Source organism: Lampetra fluviatilis, chromosome 20, assembly GCF_964198595.1.
Source record: "Lampetra fluviatilis chromosome 20, kcLamFluv1.1, whole genome shotgun sequence".
NCBI classification, from domain to species: Eukaryota; Metazoa; Chordata; class Hyperoartia; order Petromyzontiformes; family Petromyzontidae; genus Lampetra; species Lampetra fluviatilis.
In genome coordinates this window covers 4,113,849-4,131,871 of record NC_136294.1, presented here as the reverse complement: position 1 = coordinate 4,131,871, position 18,023 = coordinate 4,113,849, and the positions used below count along the sequence as shown (strand labels likewise).

General features: G+C 47.6%; 1 protein-coding gene across 3 annotated transcripts in view; it reads left to right on the top strand.

Annotated features, from left to right (window-relative positions):
* Nucleotides 1-18,023, top strand: part of LOC144937861 (pappalysin-1-like) — a 157,659-nt gene that overhangs the window by 99,665 nt on the left and 39,971 nt on the right. For 2 of the 3 annotated variants that reach the window (XM_078865386.1, XM_078865384.1), the window contains exons 15-18: nucleotides 9,402-9,699; nucleotides 13,049-13,199; nucleotides 16,330-16,507; nucleotides 17,417-17,618. In XM_078865386.1, the coding sequence (XP_078721512.1) occupies nucleotides 9,402-9,699; nucleotides 13,049-13,199; nucleotides 16,330-16,507; nucleotides 17,417-17,618 (829 nt within the window). The remainder of the gene's footprint in view (nucleotides 1-9,401; nucleotides 9,700-13,048; nucleotides 13,200-16,329; nucleotides 16,508-17,416; nucleotides 17,619-18,023) is intronic. The other variant, XM_078865385.1, reaches the window with a different exon arrangement.

The window sequence follows — 18,023 nt, the reverse complement described above, 5'->3', positions numbered from 1 at the left end:
GAATTTGCGAGCAACTCAGTCCGTGGCATTTGATTCCATTCGTTGAAGAATATTGACATTGCCGATTCGCATTGATCCCAGATTATTAATAACAATAACAATTCTCATATGTTAATGTAACTCTGAAATCTTCCGTTACGTTTTGCACAACAATCGCCATTTACAGCACTTGGACAATCAACTACTCGATTCGGTCCTCCCCGTGCCGTGTCAGTCAAGGGGGGCGTGTGAGACCATACTTCACCACGCTGGTCAGTGTGGATCGGTCAAGGGGATGGGTTACAATTTCCCAGAACTCGTTCAGATGTCGTTTGCTGCCGATGTTAGCCGTGGCTGGGAAACGAACTCCGGTTTATCAGATTCGGAGCACAGTGCACTCACAATCACTGTGTTTCAGTGCTCCACGCAGATACAAAGATACGATGACAAACACAACACAGGTTAATGCCGAATGAAGTTGTTGCACAACGCGTACATTCACTCTGCATTATAACAGGAATAAATAGCTTGTGGAATTTACCACCTTCTCATCTGAGTTGTCACGGAAAACACTCATTTCTCGGAAACGCCGCTAATCCTTACTTTTAGAACCTTGTGCCACTGGCTCAGAGCATCAGTATGGATTATGGGCATTATGATGTGCTCGAGTGTATTTTATGTCGTAAACACACACACACACACACGGCGCGCACACCGGCATTTAATCCGCTTGAATGCAAGACATTCCCGGCCACACCAGCGGACCCGTTGCATCGCAGCTAATATCAATACCTGGCGTCGCAGACTTTGCTTATGGCAAATGTGTGGAAATGTATTATTTTCTCGGCGGAGAGAAAATAAAATTACATAAAAGGAAAACAGATATTTTTGAACTTCAAGCGGCGAATTTTGTGTATCGTTGGAAGTGCGCAAGGGGTGACCTTTCGACAGACGGCATGTATATACACGAGTGTACCACTTGTTTACAAGCCAACTTCACAGCAGCAAACCTCCCCCTTAATAACGGCCTTGCCAGTCGGGTTCCGAAAAGGGGGGGGGGGGGGACCAACATTTCTGCGCATTTTGTCCGTCTGTGAGTTTACACGTGTCCACGGCGTGGTCAACCCCGCGCGTGCGCGTCAAGATTTTCCAGCGCTCCATCGGGCCCTTCGTTCGCTTTTACGCGCCAGGGGCCGAGTAACGGGTCCCAACTTTGGATTGAGGGCAGGGGGTGGGGCGAAGGCGTCCAGAGTCCCCGACGCTGATCCTGAAAGGCTGCACCAACGGAAGTCATACGGTGTCTCTTTAAAAGAAAGACAGAAAACAACAACCGTCATCGAATACCCCCCCCCCTAACAGGACCCCCCTCCTCCCCCCCCCCAACCACTCTCAAATCTGCGATCGGCCGTTCGTTCTCGGTGGGTTTTAAGCGCGAGACCACCCATGTGCGTGCGTGCGTGTGCACCGACCAGGTACACGGCTTTTTGCGTTGGAACCAAGGTGACGCGCCACCGTCTCGTCAATATTTTGGTCGGCACGTTCACCGCTGCCTCTTAAAGCAACTCATCCGACCAGCAGTGATTCCCCTAACCCCCCCCCCGGCCCTCTCCCTACCCAAAAGTCCCCGCACATATGTCTCGAAAAACAAATATATAAATATTTCACAAATACTGTAAACACACATATACATTTGGAGGCCTGCCACACGTTTTCTGGCAGAAACGCACGCATTTTATGGAAATAAAAAAGCCCCCCCCCCCCTCTTAAAGCTGCTCCCTTAACGCTATGATGTTTCATTGTGAACTTTCAAAAACAAAACCGGCACATACGCTGGCCGTTGACCGAATTGGGTTTTTTCGCACCTGCATTTTGACTTACAATGGACAGAGCGGAGAGTTCACAGGCAAGCGGCTACGACAATATAATGATTAACAATTAATACATTGTTTACCTAGGAAGGCCATGGCGAGTTTGAGGACTCTTCTTTCAGGAGGGCCCTGCATTTTGGGCTGTTTGACGATCACCAATTACGCGAGATATTATTCCGTTATTAGTGGCCACATTCGTGCTTCCGTCTCGGCTAATTTGCTGAATGCGTGGAGCTTTCGCAAATCTTGCATTGATTGATGGAAATCGGAAAACCCGGCGGGGAATTCACGCAGAAGTCGCCGCAATTGCCACACAGACATCAGGAATCGAACCCAGGCCCTTCTTGGAGTGAGGCGCAAGTGTTACTTACCAGTGTGAAATAAATGAGGTGGTAAAATAAGGCTATTTAAGCTAAAGGTGCTGCCCAAGATTTGCTTGCTCACGACAATGCTTATGGAAGGGGCCTTTACTACTAGAGGGAGCTCAAGAGAGCTCCCCCCCCGTCCCCCTGAGAGATATTTGGCCTACTCTTCCACACGCAAACTAGGGCTGAACGATTTGGGGAAAATATCTAATTGCGACTTTTCTGACAGATATTGCGATTGCCTTTTGATTTGCGATTACATTTTTTTAAAAGTCAAGCTTCAGTTCAATATTCACTTTGTAATAGATTTAAAACATGTGATGGAGCATTACCACATGATACTATCAAAATATTAATTGCTCTATATATTCTAATGCAAGGATGAGAACTTAAAATATATTAATTGCTTCCAACATGTATGTATTAAAACAAATGCATTGAAACAGAACAATCAAACATAGAACAATTTGTTAAATAAATAAAGTTATAATTAAAAAAACAATTCCAAGAAGAAATTCATTGGAATTTTCAAATCGCAAAACATCGCAGCCTTTGCGATTTGCTAATCGCATTGTTTCAAATTGCGATTTCGATTTTAAATCGATTAATCGTTCAGCCCTGACTCAGCGTGGTTGCCGCCCTTCATGCCCCGCCGGGGTGAACGGAGGCAGTGCGAGTCGTGACGGCAATAAGCTGTCGATTTAATTCAACGCCTCGCCGTTAATATCTTTTAATCGTTGCACGCATAGTGATCAATTCAATGTTTTATAGGACGCTGTGAAAACTTTACACTCGCCAAACACCGCATGCGAAAGAAAAAAAAACCCGTTACGTAACGTGAGTTCAGCTTGCGCGTCGCACGTCGCTCAGAACTAAAAATCGGGGGGGGGGGAGTGGGGGGCCGTAATGGGAAAAGTTACCATAAGAACGGCTAAGTACATTGATTTTTCAAATATCCACGCTTTTTAGCTGAATTCCCTCAATAAAATAGGGGAAAATATGTATTTTCTTTCCATGAGGGGCTATTTACTGGGGGGGGGGGGGGGGTGGGGGGGGGGCTGTGTGCTGTGTGCGTGTCGTCTGTGTGCTGTGGCCAGCACGCCTAAGTATTGTGACGCGTTGCATCAACAGGACAGCTGTTTTTTGGCAGTGAAATTAGAAACACATGGGGTTCTGGGGAAACCTACCCGCACCGCCTCCTCCTCCCACGCTTGCCAGCTACATGTGCGCTTAAATAACGCCTTTGTACACGGCTTCATACGCGCGCGCACACGCACACGCGCGCGCGTGCACGTGCGCACACGCGCGTGCACGTGCGAGTTGCACGCCGTCGATAGTGTGGGCAACGCGCGCGCGTACGCGTGCGTGGCGTATTCGCCCGTGTTAAAAAAAAAGGCTTGCGTGCTCGTCTTGGTCGTTGTTTTACTTACACCGCACGCCGAGTTTTTAGTTTTTTTTACGCGACGGCGTTTGTGGGGATCCTTTCGCAAGTTTTACAGCAATCTGGGTTTAAACATCCCGCCCTGTTGAAAATGACCGACGCAGTCGCGAACCTGTTGCACATCTCCGAGCGCGTCGCTCGATTCTGTGCTCTGAAACAGTCGTCGAGGCGGAGCGCTCCTCGTTTAGACGCCAGGACACTGGCTTAGGGCCCCAAGCGTTACGAGGCAAGCACCCGGCGAAAGCACGCAGTGCCATTCGTTCACCAGTCCACACACACACACGTGCACGTGCACGCGCGCGCCACACATTTTCAAACAAACTGTGGCGAGTGAAAATGCTTTGCGCCCCGCTGCTTCGCAGTGAAACCTCATGTGCACACCTGTACGCGTAAACATATCTGCAGGTATCACCTTTCCCGCGGAGTTGCGTAAAAAAAACAATATGCTCGGCATAACACCACCCCCGCCCCCCGTCTCTCTCCCCTGCACACGTGCGCGGGGCTTGATTCCCTACGCTCACCGAGCTCGCTCACCTCCCACGCCGCGCACTTTTCACGCCAGAAAGCTTAAAGGCGTATTGTACTGACAATCCGTAGATGTATCAGCGTCATCATCGTCGTCGTTGTCATCATCTTGCGTATACATTCATACGTGCAGTCGGATTTGTAAAGTATTGTGAGCAGGCGAACCCGTCCGTGAATTTCAACGGCGTGCGCATTCGAGCATTCATAACTTTTACCGTGGTGGTCAAGCCCCTGTAGCTTGTCGCTTGACCTTGTTTCAAGTGGGGTGAGGGGTGGGGCAAACAGAAACTCAGGTGGAGGGGCTGCTTGACACGGTGTAAAAAAACATTTTAAATGCTAATATAGATCGAGAACGATGATACGATCTGCCTTTGTCTCGCGTGCATTTTACTCCGGCTCTGACCCCTGTGTGTGCGTGCGCGTGTCTTTATGAGGTAAGGCTGCGGATGCCCGTTGGCTTAAACCAGTGGTGCTTAACCCGAGGTGCACGCACCCCCTGGGGGTTGCGAGATGCCCTTTCGGGGGGTGCGAGACGTGGCCAGATTTCTCTAGAAGGTCAATTATCGAAAACACATATTAAGCACCGACGCGTAAGTACAGCTACTTTGTTACATCAAACCCTGTGTGTTTAATAACTTTGCACATTTGTTTACGATTGAGAAACAAAGGAAGGGGGGGGGTGCAGGCTGCAGGAAAGGTTAAGAACCACTGGCTTAAATTAACTCATGTGCTCATTGCGTCCAGCAGCTTCCAAACCACTGCAAGTGGTTTGCGCAGGACAATACGGCAGATCAAGTGAACATCTTTGGCGCGAATTAAAAAAATATTGTACCAAAATTGTTTTGGACTTGATTGTAAGATTTCAGAGAGAGGGAGAGTGGGAGGGAGTAAAGGTGGTCTGCTGCTGCTGTTGCGCGTTGAGCAGAGGGAAGGAGGTTCCGCTGGTGTCGCAGTCAGTGTTGGTTGATGCTTTCGTGCAAATCGAGAGGGGAGGGGAGGGTGGTGGTGGTGGTTGAAGTGCGTAATAGAAAAAAATGGCCCAATAAAAAAATATTGGGGTAGGGGGGCAAATATAAATACAAATAAATAACAAAACACGGAGAAAGAAAAAAAATGGGCGTAAGGTTAGCTAGACACGTCGACTGTTTGGAACCGAACAACGCGCCATTACATCCTCGGAACATTTGGTTCCGTGAGCGGTAATTTAAAACTCGAGCTGACTTGTCATTGGCTTTAGTTCTACATCACGAGAGTGGGGCATGTTTCATTGTCAACCGGCTTCAAGGGACCTGTTAGTCTCAGATTTAACAGCAAAAGACGTAAATTTAAACTTTTTACTATTCAACATTTTTTTATTATTATTAAATGGTTTCAAACTCTTTTTAGGCCCCCGTAAAATCATTTCCGGAACATGTGGGCATTACCTCGTAGCTGCGGAGAAAACTTTTACAAAGTCATTTTGCTTGCACTTACTGGAAAGGAAATTCATTGCTTTGGCTGGGATTACCCCTAAACATTGATTGTAAAGAATATAAATAATAAAATTACATCACATCGTAACATTCCTCTTCTGCTGATTCATTCAAAATGTTTTTTGCACAATTTTGGTCAACCCGTGCACCCATGCGTACAACACGAGTTTGTGTTGCATGTAGTAATAACGGTGATGAAAAACAATGTAGTAGAGATGGGTGGAGCGGTGGCACAGTAGTTGTGCATCAGGGACGTGCAGTCAGGGGAGGCAGGGGAGGCAGGGGAGGCAGAGCCTCACCTGTCATGCTCCAATTAAGATAGCTGTTACGAAAAGTAAAAAAAAGAATAATCAAATTAAATAACTAAAAAGATTTTTCCACTGATCTGTGTTATAAATGTCATTTCTATACGATTCCAATCATTTTCATAGTCAAAATCGCTAAATTTGCGGAGCTCCGCTGCAAATACAGGAAGAGACGAGAGGTGAGGCAGCGACGAGCTCAGCCTCCCCTCTCATTGCGCAACCCCTCAGTAACTGGATGGAGCGCGGGCAATAAGCGCGTGCCTTTGACTATCTCAGTATGTCACCAATGTAATGTTTGTAGACCCCTTCATTTCATGTCCTCGCCTTCCATACTCCAGGTAACTTATTGCACGTATGTGTATAAAGATATTTAGGCTCGCTGGTCTCGTCATGAAACTGCAATGTAAAAGCACCAGGGGAGGCAGCTGTCACATCTGCCTCACTGAGGGGGACGTGTCTAACACGCCCCCCTCAGTGAGGACACGCCCCCCTCAGTGAGGACACGCCCCCCTCAGTGTGTGAATCTGGCTCTGACACGAGCCAGTGCCTCCCCAGCCATTGACCTCACCGCACGTCACTGTTGTGCACGCTGTGCCGCACTACGAACCATAATAAAAAAAAACTCCTATCCAAGGTCCTGCCCTGGCTCCTCCCCCCTCAACCAGTATATATACGGGGTCGGATCTCTTGGAATTTCTCATTTACATGATACAGCGAGCGTGCTGTGACGGTTCCACCTGAAGACGGAGGCTTGTGTTGCCTCCGAAACGTCGTGATTTTTTTTTATTTTTTTTTGTTATTTTATTTTTAAAATATTTTTTTTACCTATGTAACTTTACCGAAAACCCCCAAAAATATGAATCCTTGCAGTCACGAAAGCTTCAAATCTAGAACTCGTAATCCGAGTTCGATTCCAGCTGTGGCTCGCATGAGTGGGACCGGTTCTGCCCTCTCACTGCCGTTCCCAAGCCCCACTGACCGACTTGGTGAAGTATGGTAAAAATAAAATACTCCGGTATTCATACACGAACAAGGTTGTAATAATGTAGCCTAGAAATATGAGTGGGGGGGTTATGGTGTGGTGATTTGTGCATTGTGTCCTGGGACATGGCAACCTGAGTTCGATTCCTAGTCAAGGCTGACATCAGTTGGCGAGTGATATCAGAACTGGTTCGCTGCACCACTCCCCCTTCAGCAAGCCATAATCACCAAAACAGTGAAGTATGCTCAAACATCCCCCCCCCCCACCCAATGGATGACAGGGCATGGTCATCATCCAGCAGTGGATTGACAAAATGGCTGTAAAAGGTATCGTTTTACTCTCAAAGTAATAGCAGCCTGGGAAAATGCCAATATGAATAAAACGTTGACAATCTGCCATGGTGGCATTTCTACTGGCGTTCTTTCCTCCGCAAACCATTGCCCTGTAAATATCAGCAAAGGTCATCTTCAAAGTGTCTCCAGTAATTACCAAAGGGGGCCCTATCGTAACCACTGAGCGATATTATCGCTAACCTCTTGTGAAGGGTTTCCCCCATTCTGTAAGAAACAAGTGTTTTGTGACATGTTATTTACTCCGTTAAATCGCTTTAATGTGACCGCCTTGAAACACAATTTTGCTGTGACCTTGCATCCCCGTGTCCTTTCACCCACCCACACTCCTCGCCGAGACATTAATTATGTCCCTCCCCCTCCCCATCGTGTTGTTGGAAAAGAACAAAACAAATATTTTCTGATGTATGTTGAACTTCTTTCGCGCCGTACGTAGCCAACCGCCCTCATCTGAGGGGCGGTGGGAAGGATAACAAACTGAACACAAAGGCAGTTCTAAAAAAATGAGTTTTCAATCTAGATTTAAAATTGTGCATAGCTTCAGTGGCTTCCTAATATTGGAAGGAAGCGTCTTCCACATGGCTGCAGAAGCGTGATGCAGTGACCATCTTTGTTTGATGGCTAGCCAAAAGGAAATGTTTATGCTAAATTCTAAATTCGCATTTAATTGATATACAGTACACGAAACTATGAAAGTATATTTTTTTTATCTTACCAGGTAATGCCTACTGAGCTATATAGCTCTTTTTGAGAAGCGACCTGGCCACGAATGATCGCTCCAACTAAGTGGCTTTGTCAAGTGGATATTTATTGCAGCCAAATACTCTTAAACGCATGATGCTGAATGTGGAGGAAAAAAACTGGAGGAAAATCCACACGACCACAGGGAGAACATTAAAATATACAGGGGCCCGCAGGGTTGGGATTGAACCCACGACCTCCTGTATACCAGGTGAAGTAGTTAACATACTGCCGTTGCTGCACCCTATGAAGCTACAGTAAATATGTAACAGAAGCGGTTTTAAGATATGTATATTGTTAAATTGCCAATGATCCAATAAACGTGAATACAGCCTATCTCTCAAAGATCTTGGAAGTTATCAGGGTTGAGTTAACACGTAAATGCTCACCACCTTCAACAGCACAGTACTTGACTGTGATATGAATCCCGTTAACCTACGTTCGATTCCTGGCCACAGTTGGCATCAATTTGAGGGCAAGTTATAGTATCTGTTGCCGATTCACGGTCTTTGCCCTCACCAACCCAGCACAGTGATGTATGGCCAAACAGCCTCTACGACATTCGTCCAGCAGTAAGTTGACAAAAGGTTGAAAGCTATTATTTCTTAATCATTTGATAAATATTTGTGGTAGACAGCTTGATAGATTCATTATACACTCAGATGAAATGAAAGTTTACATCTAAGACACCGATAATACGATTAAAATCTTTCAAAAAGTGTATCCCTGCTTAAACTACCGAGGGATGATTTTCCATCGGGAAAATATATAATCGGTGACGCTTCTGGCATTTGACCCCTTTTTCAGAGCACATAAACGAGAAATAATAATAGGCACGTAACGACTATTTTTTTTACTGATTCTCACACTCACAGCACATAGCTGCATTGATGTGCACGCGAAATATAGTTCTCGAGAACTTGTGGAAATTGCATGTACATTCAATACGAATGTGACATCTAGGTTTATAGAGCGCAACGAGCTTAATCAACCGAGCCACAATATAAACGACACAACAAAAATCATCCGATTCTTGATTTGAATCATATGACCACAAATTTAAACTATTCATGCAATCACGAGGCAGTGAATTAAAGCCCTGCCTTCCGTTGCCCGAACAAGTCGTGGAAATTCCACGTTTCCTGCGTCAGAGGCCGGTCAATCCAGAGGACAACGACCAATGACTTTGCGCAGCGTGGCGCTCGCTTTATCGACCCGGGGCGGACAAAGAGCTGCGATTGCAACGATCAATTTTTCACACGATCGTTTCTTTTTTAAAGCAGTGCTCATAGATTGCTGATCCCTCCTCCCCCACCTCCCACCCCGGCCCGGCTCTCACCCCCCGCCCCGTCCCCCCCCCCCCCGTTATGCAGGCGTCTACAAGCTGAGCTGCCGCGATAACCCGCTGGTGATTCCCGTGGGACTCGGGGTGACCGGACGAGCGGGCAGGAGGCGTCGCCGGGCCAAGGCGGTGCTGCTGCACGTGTCCTCGCGTCTCGTCGCCGTGTCCGGCGTGGCGATGCGACCCGTGTCCCAGAAGCCCTCCTCCACCTCCTCCTCTTCCACCTCCTCCACCTCCTCTTCCACCTCCTCCTCCTCCTCCGGGAGAGAGGACGAGGAACTGGCGCACATCTGCCCCGCCGGCGAAACGTACAGCAACAGCCTCAAGAGGTTGCCCCCCCCACCCCCCCCACTCCGTGTCCTATGAAGCTTAGTGTTGTCGTTGTTGTCCGAGAATAGTTCAGTCGATCAGCAGGTCTTGTGTGGTGGGGTAAAGTGTGGGTACTCCCTCCTCGTCACCCGGCTGCCTTCCGGCTTACTTGTGGTTCCTCGCGCCTCCTAGTCATTATCTCTCTCGCTGTCCGAGAGTGAGTTAATACTGTGCGTTAAAAGTTTTAAATCATTTATTAGTGGTATTATTATTATTTCGATTTAAAGCTTTCGTGACTGCAGGGATTCATCTTCTTGGTTCTTTCGGTAAAGTCACGTAGAAGGGAAGTAATAAAATAATAAAAATAAAACATAATAAAAAAATTCTCACGACGTTTCGGCCACAACGCAAGCAGCCGTCCTCACCTGAGCAGCCGTCCTCACCTGAGCAGCCGTCCTCACCTCACCTGAGGACGGCTGCTTGCGTTGTGGCCGAAACGTCGTGAGAATTATTTTATTATGTTTTATTTTTATTATTGTATTACTTCCCTTCTACGTGACTTTACCGGAAGAACCAAGAAGAGGTATTATTATTATTACGACAAGACTTCCGGCTGGTGTAGAAGGCCAGGCATGAGCCTAGGTGCAATTAATGAATGTAGGCCCCTTGTTAAAGTTCTCACCCCCCCCCGCGCTTTTTGCAGCTCCACCCCTGGGCCCCTCCATCCCCGTAGACCCTGGTGCAGTTCAACAGCCTTCACACAGCAGCCATGCGTCCGATGGTTTAATCCTACTCGAAACAAATACTCAACCAAACTAAATATGGCCACGGCGAAAATGATATTCTGTTTAGGTCAATTAGCGTATAGTGGGTTGCCTACATTCAGAGAGTTGTGTCTTGGGGAATGAAAAAAAATATTACGAAGGACTGCATGCTAGTTGGGCAGAAAAAAATAAATGCATGCCTTACAGCAGACACCTATTTGGCTGATGTTTTAGTTCATAGAGAGAGAGAGGCCAGACGGAGTGAATCATTATTGTTGGAGATTCCGTTATATTATATTTACTGTTACACTCTTTGCCTTGCATTGCTAGGACACATACCTATAATACCTGGCAGCTCACGAGCATTGATTCAAGCAAGCCCGACTGCCGTTCGGACGCTGTGTCGAAGCAGGTCAAGGGTTCGCTTCGAGTGCGTTAATGCTGCTTACATTACGCACTCCCAGAAGGCCGTGGGGCTTTTGGGTTGCGTAGAAAATACTTTCGTGTTGAATGCGGAGAGACAGATATCGCAGGAGATGTTTTGTCTGCACGCTTTACTATTTTCTTTGTTCTACTTCTCAACGATCATACTCACTCTTTCGTAAATGCAGGAATCCATACTTTTTGGTTCTTTCGGTCAAGTCACGTAGGTAGAAATTTTTATTTTTATTTTTCTACCTACGTGACTTTACTGAAATAACCAAAGAGTATGGATCATACTCACTTTTAATTAAATAATTCAATTGTCATGTTATAAGTACAACTCTCAATGTTTGTTTTTCTTTCAGATGTGTTGGGTATTTATCATCGAGAATGGGAATGCCTCTTTAAAATTTGGGACTTTTCCAAAAAAGGTCACATTCCAGAGTCTCAGTCTATGCGTGTCACCGTCGTTTTAAAAGTAAAGAAGAAGGTTTTGTCATGAAATCATCTTTCATTTCAATACAAAGAAGGAAAGATTAATGGAGGAATATAGTTGGAGAATAATATAATATGGAGAGAGTTAAGTGGTGGTGCAATGGTTAGCGCAGTTGTTGGCGCTCTGAGGCGATGTCCCCTATGCGTCTGGGTTTGATTCCTGGTCATGGCTATAAACGGTGATGAATTCCATCAGAAGTGAGCTTGGGTCTGTCCCTTCACAAACCCAAACAGGACGAGCGTGGTAAAGTCTGGTAAAAGTAACTGCCATGACCAACATGGCACGGAGAAGCCTTCGTCCAGCGGTGGATTGACAGTGGTTGTAAATAATTATGATTGTCGTTTTTTTCCCTGAAAGAACAATTTTTTTAAAAAGAGTTATTACATAAAAAGATAGGATGTGAACACTAAGCACCGTGTTACTTAGTATTACTTAAACCGTGGCTCAGATGAGGCTTGGCAGAAGTCTAAAAGCATTTACTGATTGTAATCCTTCTCATTAAAATAATACGCATAAAAAAACAAGCCGCCAAATCGATTCACATTTCAATCCGAATAATGGCATTTCCTTTCCTCATCAAAAGCTCAGAAATGCCATCAGTAACACCGCGGAGCCACACGGTGGCATTTCCTTGAAATTCATTTCCTCGCGACCAACAATGGCATTGAATTTAGGGCCCTGATTTATGGGCAGTTGATGCTCAGCAGGGCTCGGTGCGGGTCTGGGCCAGAAGGCGCTTTGGGTGCCCAAGGGGTGGCATGTTATTTACGATGCGCCGCTCCCCCCCCGTCTCCCGAGGAAAGCCACAAGTGTCACCAGATTTATGGTGCGCTTAATCGTTGAAGAAATACGGGAGCCTTATGTAACAGTCCGAGGCGTCTCCCTCCACAGGGCCAGTGCGTGCTAACCCTTTTCGGGGAAGCTCAACGGTTTTACAATTATGTTAACAAGACACGACCGATTATCTTTATAGCCCCGGCTTGAATGGGGACACCATCCCGTTGCATGTGCGAATGAAAGACTCCGGTGCTGTTAATAAGCGCGTTGACTTAATATTAGAGCCGGGCCATCCAATGATTTAAGTCACTGATTTACTTTGCCGATTTATGGCTTAAAATGCCCGACCAATCGGAAAAGATGAAAATGGCGTGGTCCTTACACGGAGCGAATGTGGTGAACAACTTTGCTCAGTGGAACGTCGAGCAAAACAACCATCCACTCTTAGTCACTCCCCCAGATAGAAAATGTCTTGAAATTCACTCTGCATCTCCACAAGTGCTTGACTGAATATCAAGACGTGTCATCGTCCTGTGAAATGTTTCCATTGCTTCATACGATATGGTTATCACCATTGTCATCGGATAACACAAAAACTGTTGGAGATTCACTGGTATAATGGGGGGGGGGGTTCCCACCTTCAGGCGGCAAAATATTGGGGTGGCCATCGTTTGTAAAGGAGCCCGTGTAATCAACCACAAAAAGAAAGCAATCGATTACAATGTTTAGTCAATTTGTACATTTTCTCGACGATTGATTGACGAATCATCCCAGTGATACTTCGTGTCATTTTTGAACCGATCACTCCCCCATTAAATGTTCCACCTCTTCACGCGACGAGGCCACCTAACGAACCCACGCCCTCTTTGTTTTTGCCCGTCTCCTGAAACGAAAACCGAACGGCGCCAGGTGCACCTGCGACGAGTGCAGCACCTGCCTCCCGCTGCTGGTGGCTAACGGCACGGTGCGGTGCGAGGAGGCCGGCAGCCGGTGCGAGGTTCTCTGCGGCAAGGGGCACGAAGCGAGCGTGGACGGACAACCCGCGGTGGACAAGAAGCAGGTGAGGGCCCACCGTCGTTCCACGCAATCGAGCGTCACTTAAGCCCTTGCCGTTCCCGGTGACTGCACGCCGACCTCGTGATTTACGCGTCGCGTTCCTCCGCGCAAGGCAACGGGCGGTCTTCGCGACGCGGCTCAACGAGGAGTCCGTCGCGCCAACGCGAGAGGGGGTCCGTCGCACTAGCGTAACTGGGCTCCCTCTCTCTCTCTCTCCTGAGCTCGAACAACGAACAGGGGGACTTTGCAATGGCGCGCCGAGGCCAAAGAAGGTGCGTGCTCACAAGCAGATAGTCAAAATAAAAGAAAACCAAGTAATAAAGGCGCCCCTAGTAATTTGTCAGTGCGATATTTCTCAAGGGGCTAATCACTCCATCTGCCGCCCGCCCGCCCGCCGCTCGATTTAAATAAACACCGTCGGCCATGCCATAGTGTAAGAATATTGTGAACAGAATGAATAATTATCTGAAGGCATTTACAGCATTGGACAAAAGGGCCCTCACACGTGGCACGAGCTGCCAGGAGACGGAGTGTGTGTAACTTTAAAAATATGTTAGCCTTAAATATGTTCGTGCAACAATGGTAACAAAATACACGTGTTTTTTGTTCATCTCTTAATAGTAGCAAGGCTTGACTTAAAGCTTTCGTGACTGCAGGAATTAATATTCTTTGGTTCTTTCGGTAAAGTCACGTAGATGGTTCAAAGAAAATAACAAAAAAACTACGACGTTTCGATCACAGCACAAGCGATCGTCCTCCTTGTTATTTTCTTTGAACCATCTACGTGACTTTACCGAAAGACCCAAAGAATATAGTAGCAAAGCTGTACAATTCAGTGGACGCTAAAAGCACTTACTCATACACAAAAAAATCAGAACATTGTGTTCCGCTTACATTCCCCCCCCCCCCCTTCTTCTCTCTGACGTGTTCAGGGCCCACCTCAACCTCGGTCATCCGTAACCGCGCGCTAAGTTTTGTTATTTGTTCGCTTTTTAGCATTTTTGTTGTTGTTGCTCGGGATAATGTATGGGCGCGCGTTTGTCCTCGGTGCAATTACGCATTGTCGGGGAGGGGGGGGGGCCCTGCGGCAGGAGGGATGGAGGGATGATAAAACCCTGGTCATTGAAGCGAGAGAAAAAAAAACCCATCGCAGCCGAAGCTCTAACCTGTCAATTTAGCTCGATCTTGAGCGCGAAGATACAGGAGCGGCGAGGTATGCGCGCGTTTGTTGTGCGCCGAAAAGGCGATTCTGCAACCGGTGGTTATTTCTACCCCAGGTAAGGAGAGAGAGAGAGAGAGCCGCGAATGAATAGCCACGGTAGTAGTGGCCGGTGGCACTTGTTGTTTTTTTTACGTGCGCCTCTGGCCTAGTCATCCGTGACATTATGGAGCAAAGGCAGGCCGGCGACGATTTGCCTCTCTCGCAAGAAGCGAAGTCAGCTCCACGACTTTGCGAGTGTGCTGTCGAAATGGGACGGGGGCGTGCGGGTGCGTGGTTTGTCTGTGTGTGAGTGTGGGGAGCGCTGGCGTGGTGGTAGTTGGCGCGCTACACGATGAATGAACCCGCGTAACCGAGTTGAATTGCCGCTCACGATCAGTCACCGTGGCGAATATTTATGCCGGTCGTGGGCCTCCCCTAGGTCAACTCAGCCTTAAATCGTTAACCTGGTGCGATGTGTAAACGTCATGCACTGGGGAGATAAAGGCGGCCGGGCGTGGTGTTTAGCCGCCCATACCGGCCTTCATAGGTGCTCGCGAACTGCACTTGGCTCAAAAGTCTGTTGAAGGCTATATGGGGGGGGGGGGGTCTTTGTCTGCGCGTAGGATAGTGGCCTTCCAGTTTGTAACACAGAGCACGCGGTACGGTGTATTAACAGCAGCACCTGGGGATACAAAGGTGGTCGGATGCAGTCACGGCCACACCCACCCTCGTGCGCCACAGCACTTGCCCCAACAGGCTGTTGTGGGCTATACGGGGTATCTTTGTCTTTGCATGAGAGTGGGGGGAGTGTTCTTTTAGCGGACAGCACACTACAGAAAAAAAACACTGACCTCATTTCACTTCTTAGACCACGGATGTTATTAGTGACAAGTGGTATCAGAAACTGTCCTGTTACCAGTCCTATGTTGGATGAACTTTAAATTAATATCTGGGGAGACAAAGGCGGCTGTACGTGGCGCTGGCCACATTGTTTTCTTGAGCGACGTGCCCGCCTTAATAGGCGCTCGCAAACATAACTTTTCCCAGCTGTTTATTAGGGTATAAGGGAGGGGATCTTTCGCCTTTGTTTTTGTGTGCGGGTAAGATAGGGTAGGTAAATATGTTTTGAGAAATGTTTAAAAACTAAACAAACCCCTCTGTTTAACTGCAAGTTTACCAATTTTATAATTGAATAAGTGTGTTTACGTTCAGGGTTATTATGGAGAGAGACAGAATAATAATGGTGATTATCTGCATACTTTTAATATCCCATTGTCAAACGTTTTCCTTGGTACGTGTAAACACAGGCAGTTCTGTGCACTCATAAACACGAGGCCATACCTCTAACCACACACACACCACCTATCACAACAGCTGCGCCACGGCATTATTGATTACCCCGTGGACTGATTCACGCCCCACCCCCTGTAGAGATGTGATGACTTGTAACAATTCAGGGTGCCGATTAGAATCAAGGATGGATTCTTTTCTGTTTTTGTTTGTGTGCGTGTGTCTCATTCGTATTGTCGTTTGATCATTCTGGCTCCACTGGTACAGTTTCGTTCGCTCCGCGACGCCAAATGTGCCGTGCGCTTTGACGTGAATTGCAAAATAATTGGAGTGCTTGGAGGCGCTATTTAATCACAGTTTTGTGAGAGTAAGAATATAAAAAAAAATTCCCGTAGATTTATTTACAGTTTGCATGCCCTAACACTGATACAGCTATGCGGTAACAGCGCACCGAGGTGTTTTCGGGTCGGCTACCGCGTGTCGTGTCGGCACGTATGTCCGACGTTTCGCGCCACGTGCTTGGGGGCTTCTTCAGGAGCGTCGAACACCGGGGGCCGAATAACACGAGGTACGAAGGAGGCGTGACGGAATCGCGTAGGAGTGTGTAGGCCTTTGTTACAAACGCCGCCCCTCCTCCAATCAGCATCAGGTGGGAGTGGCCTGCGTGGAGGGCCAATGGGATAAGCGCGTTGCCTGCCTGCCCGTCGACTGCGGTGTCCCGAGTTCGCACCTCGTGTACCACGCCGACTTCAGCTACCCCCATGGGACGAACTACGGTGCCCGCACCACCTTCGTCTGCCGCCCACCCGCCATACTGCAAGGTGACCCGTCCAGCAATCTCTTACTTCTCATCGATCATCGTCGTCATCGATGTTCAGCCATGGTCAATGCACTGCTGGATGAAGGCCTCCAACAAAATGGAGGCTCAGTTTCTTTCTTGAAAAGTTTGATGTGCTTGGAAAATGCGGTGAACCATAAGTGTAACTCTCAGATGGTCCGGAATATTTAATTAATCGGCACCCTCCATTCCCCATGGATGCCAGATAACATCTTTTGCTGCATACATAACAATGCAAGTGTAAAATACAACTTTCCAAGACATTGTAACACCCATGCATTTCGCCACAGACATCCATAAGTTTTTGCAGTTGTGTGGTCGTGGATTCGATCCCGACCCTGATGCCTGTTGTCTATTTGGAGTTTGCATGTCTATCTCCCAGTGATCTCATGGATTTTGTGTTTAGATTATTCGGCTGCTGGAAATTTCCACGTGATGATACGCCACTTCGTTGGCTTTTGCCATCGTGTGAAATTTCGAAAAACAGCCAGATAGCTCAATGGACCTTACCTGGTAAAATAAAATAATAGTTGAATAAATTTCGATTTAAAGCTTTCGTGACTGCAGGGATTCATCTTCTTGGTTATTTCGGTAAAGTCACGTAGAATGGAAATAATAAAATAATAAAAACAAAACATAATAAAATTATTCTCACGACGTTTCGGCCACAACGCAAGCAGCCGTCCTCAGGTGAAGAACAGGTCTGTCTTCTCGACAGAACCAAGAAGAATAGTTGAATAGTTTTAACGCTATGACGAGGGGAGCACCGAGAACCACTGTCATTCCCCCTCTGGCATTAATCACCGCCACCGCCGCCGCCGCAAACACGACCGCCGACGGCCGATTGTGACGCCGAATTTCTTTTCGTTTTTTCCTTTTGTCCTTCCGCCAGGTGCGAGCGCCGAACTGCGGTGTCAGGAGGACGGGCTGTGGTCCCTGCCGGAGGCGTACTGCCAGCTGACGTGCCGGGCCCCGCCGCCCATGCCCAACGCCGTGGCGCGCACCGACCGCTGCAAACACGACGGCCAGAAGGTCGGCTCCTCCTGCAAGTACCGTTGCAAGCCCGGATACCACGTGCTGCTTACCAGTCGCAAGTAAAGCCCGCTTCCACCCCTCCTGCTACCCCCGCCCCACCTTGCCCACCACCACCCCATCACGGCGTTGGAACGCGAGCAGACGTGTGTGCTCGCAAACAGCGGCAAGGCGCGACTCCCACCGTGCCCTGGTGCACGTCACGCGCACGTATCAGGCCGTTCAAACCCCTCGGCGTCATTGTTATGAATGTTGGCAAATTTTAAGGATTGGCTGTGTCATCACGTACATATATAATACACTTTTTTTTTTACAAACATCATGATTATTTTGCAGTCATAAATTTACACATTTGTTTTCGTCACGTGACAAGTTTATTTATTGGCTGTATGGGGGCGGAGGAATGGTTTCCGACACGCATTTAGACATGCGGCGATTTGACCCACAAATAAATTATGAATCGAAAT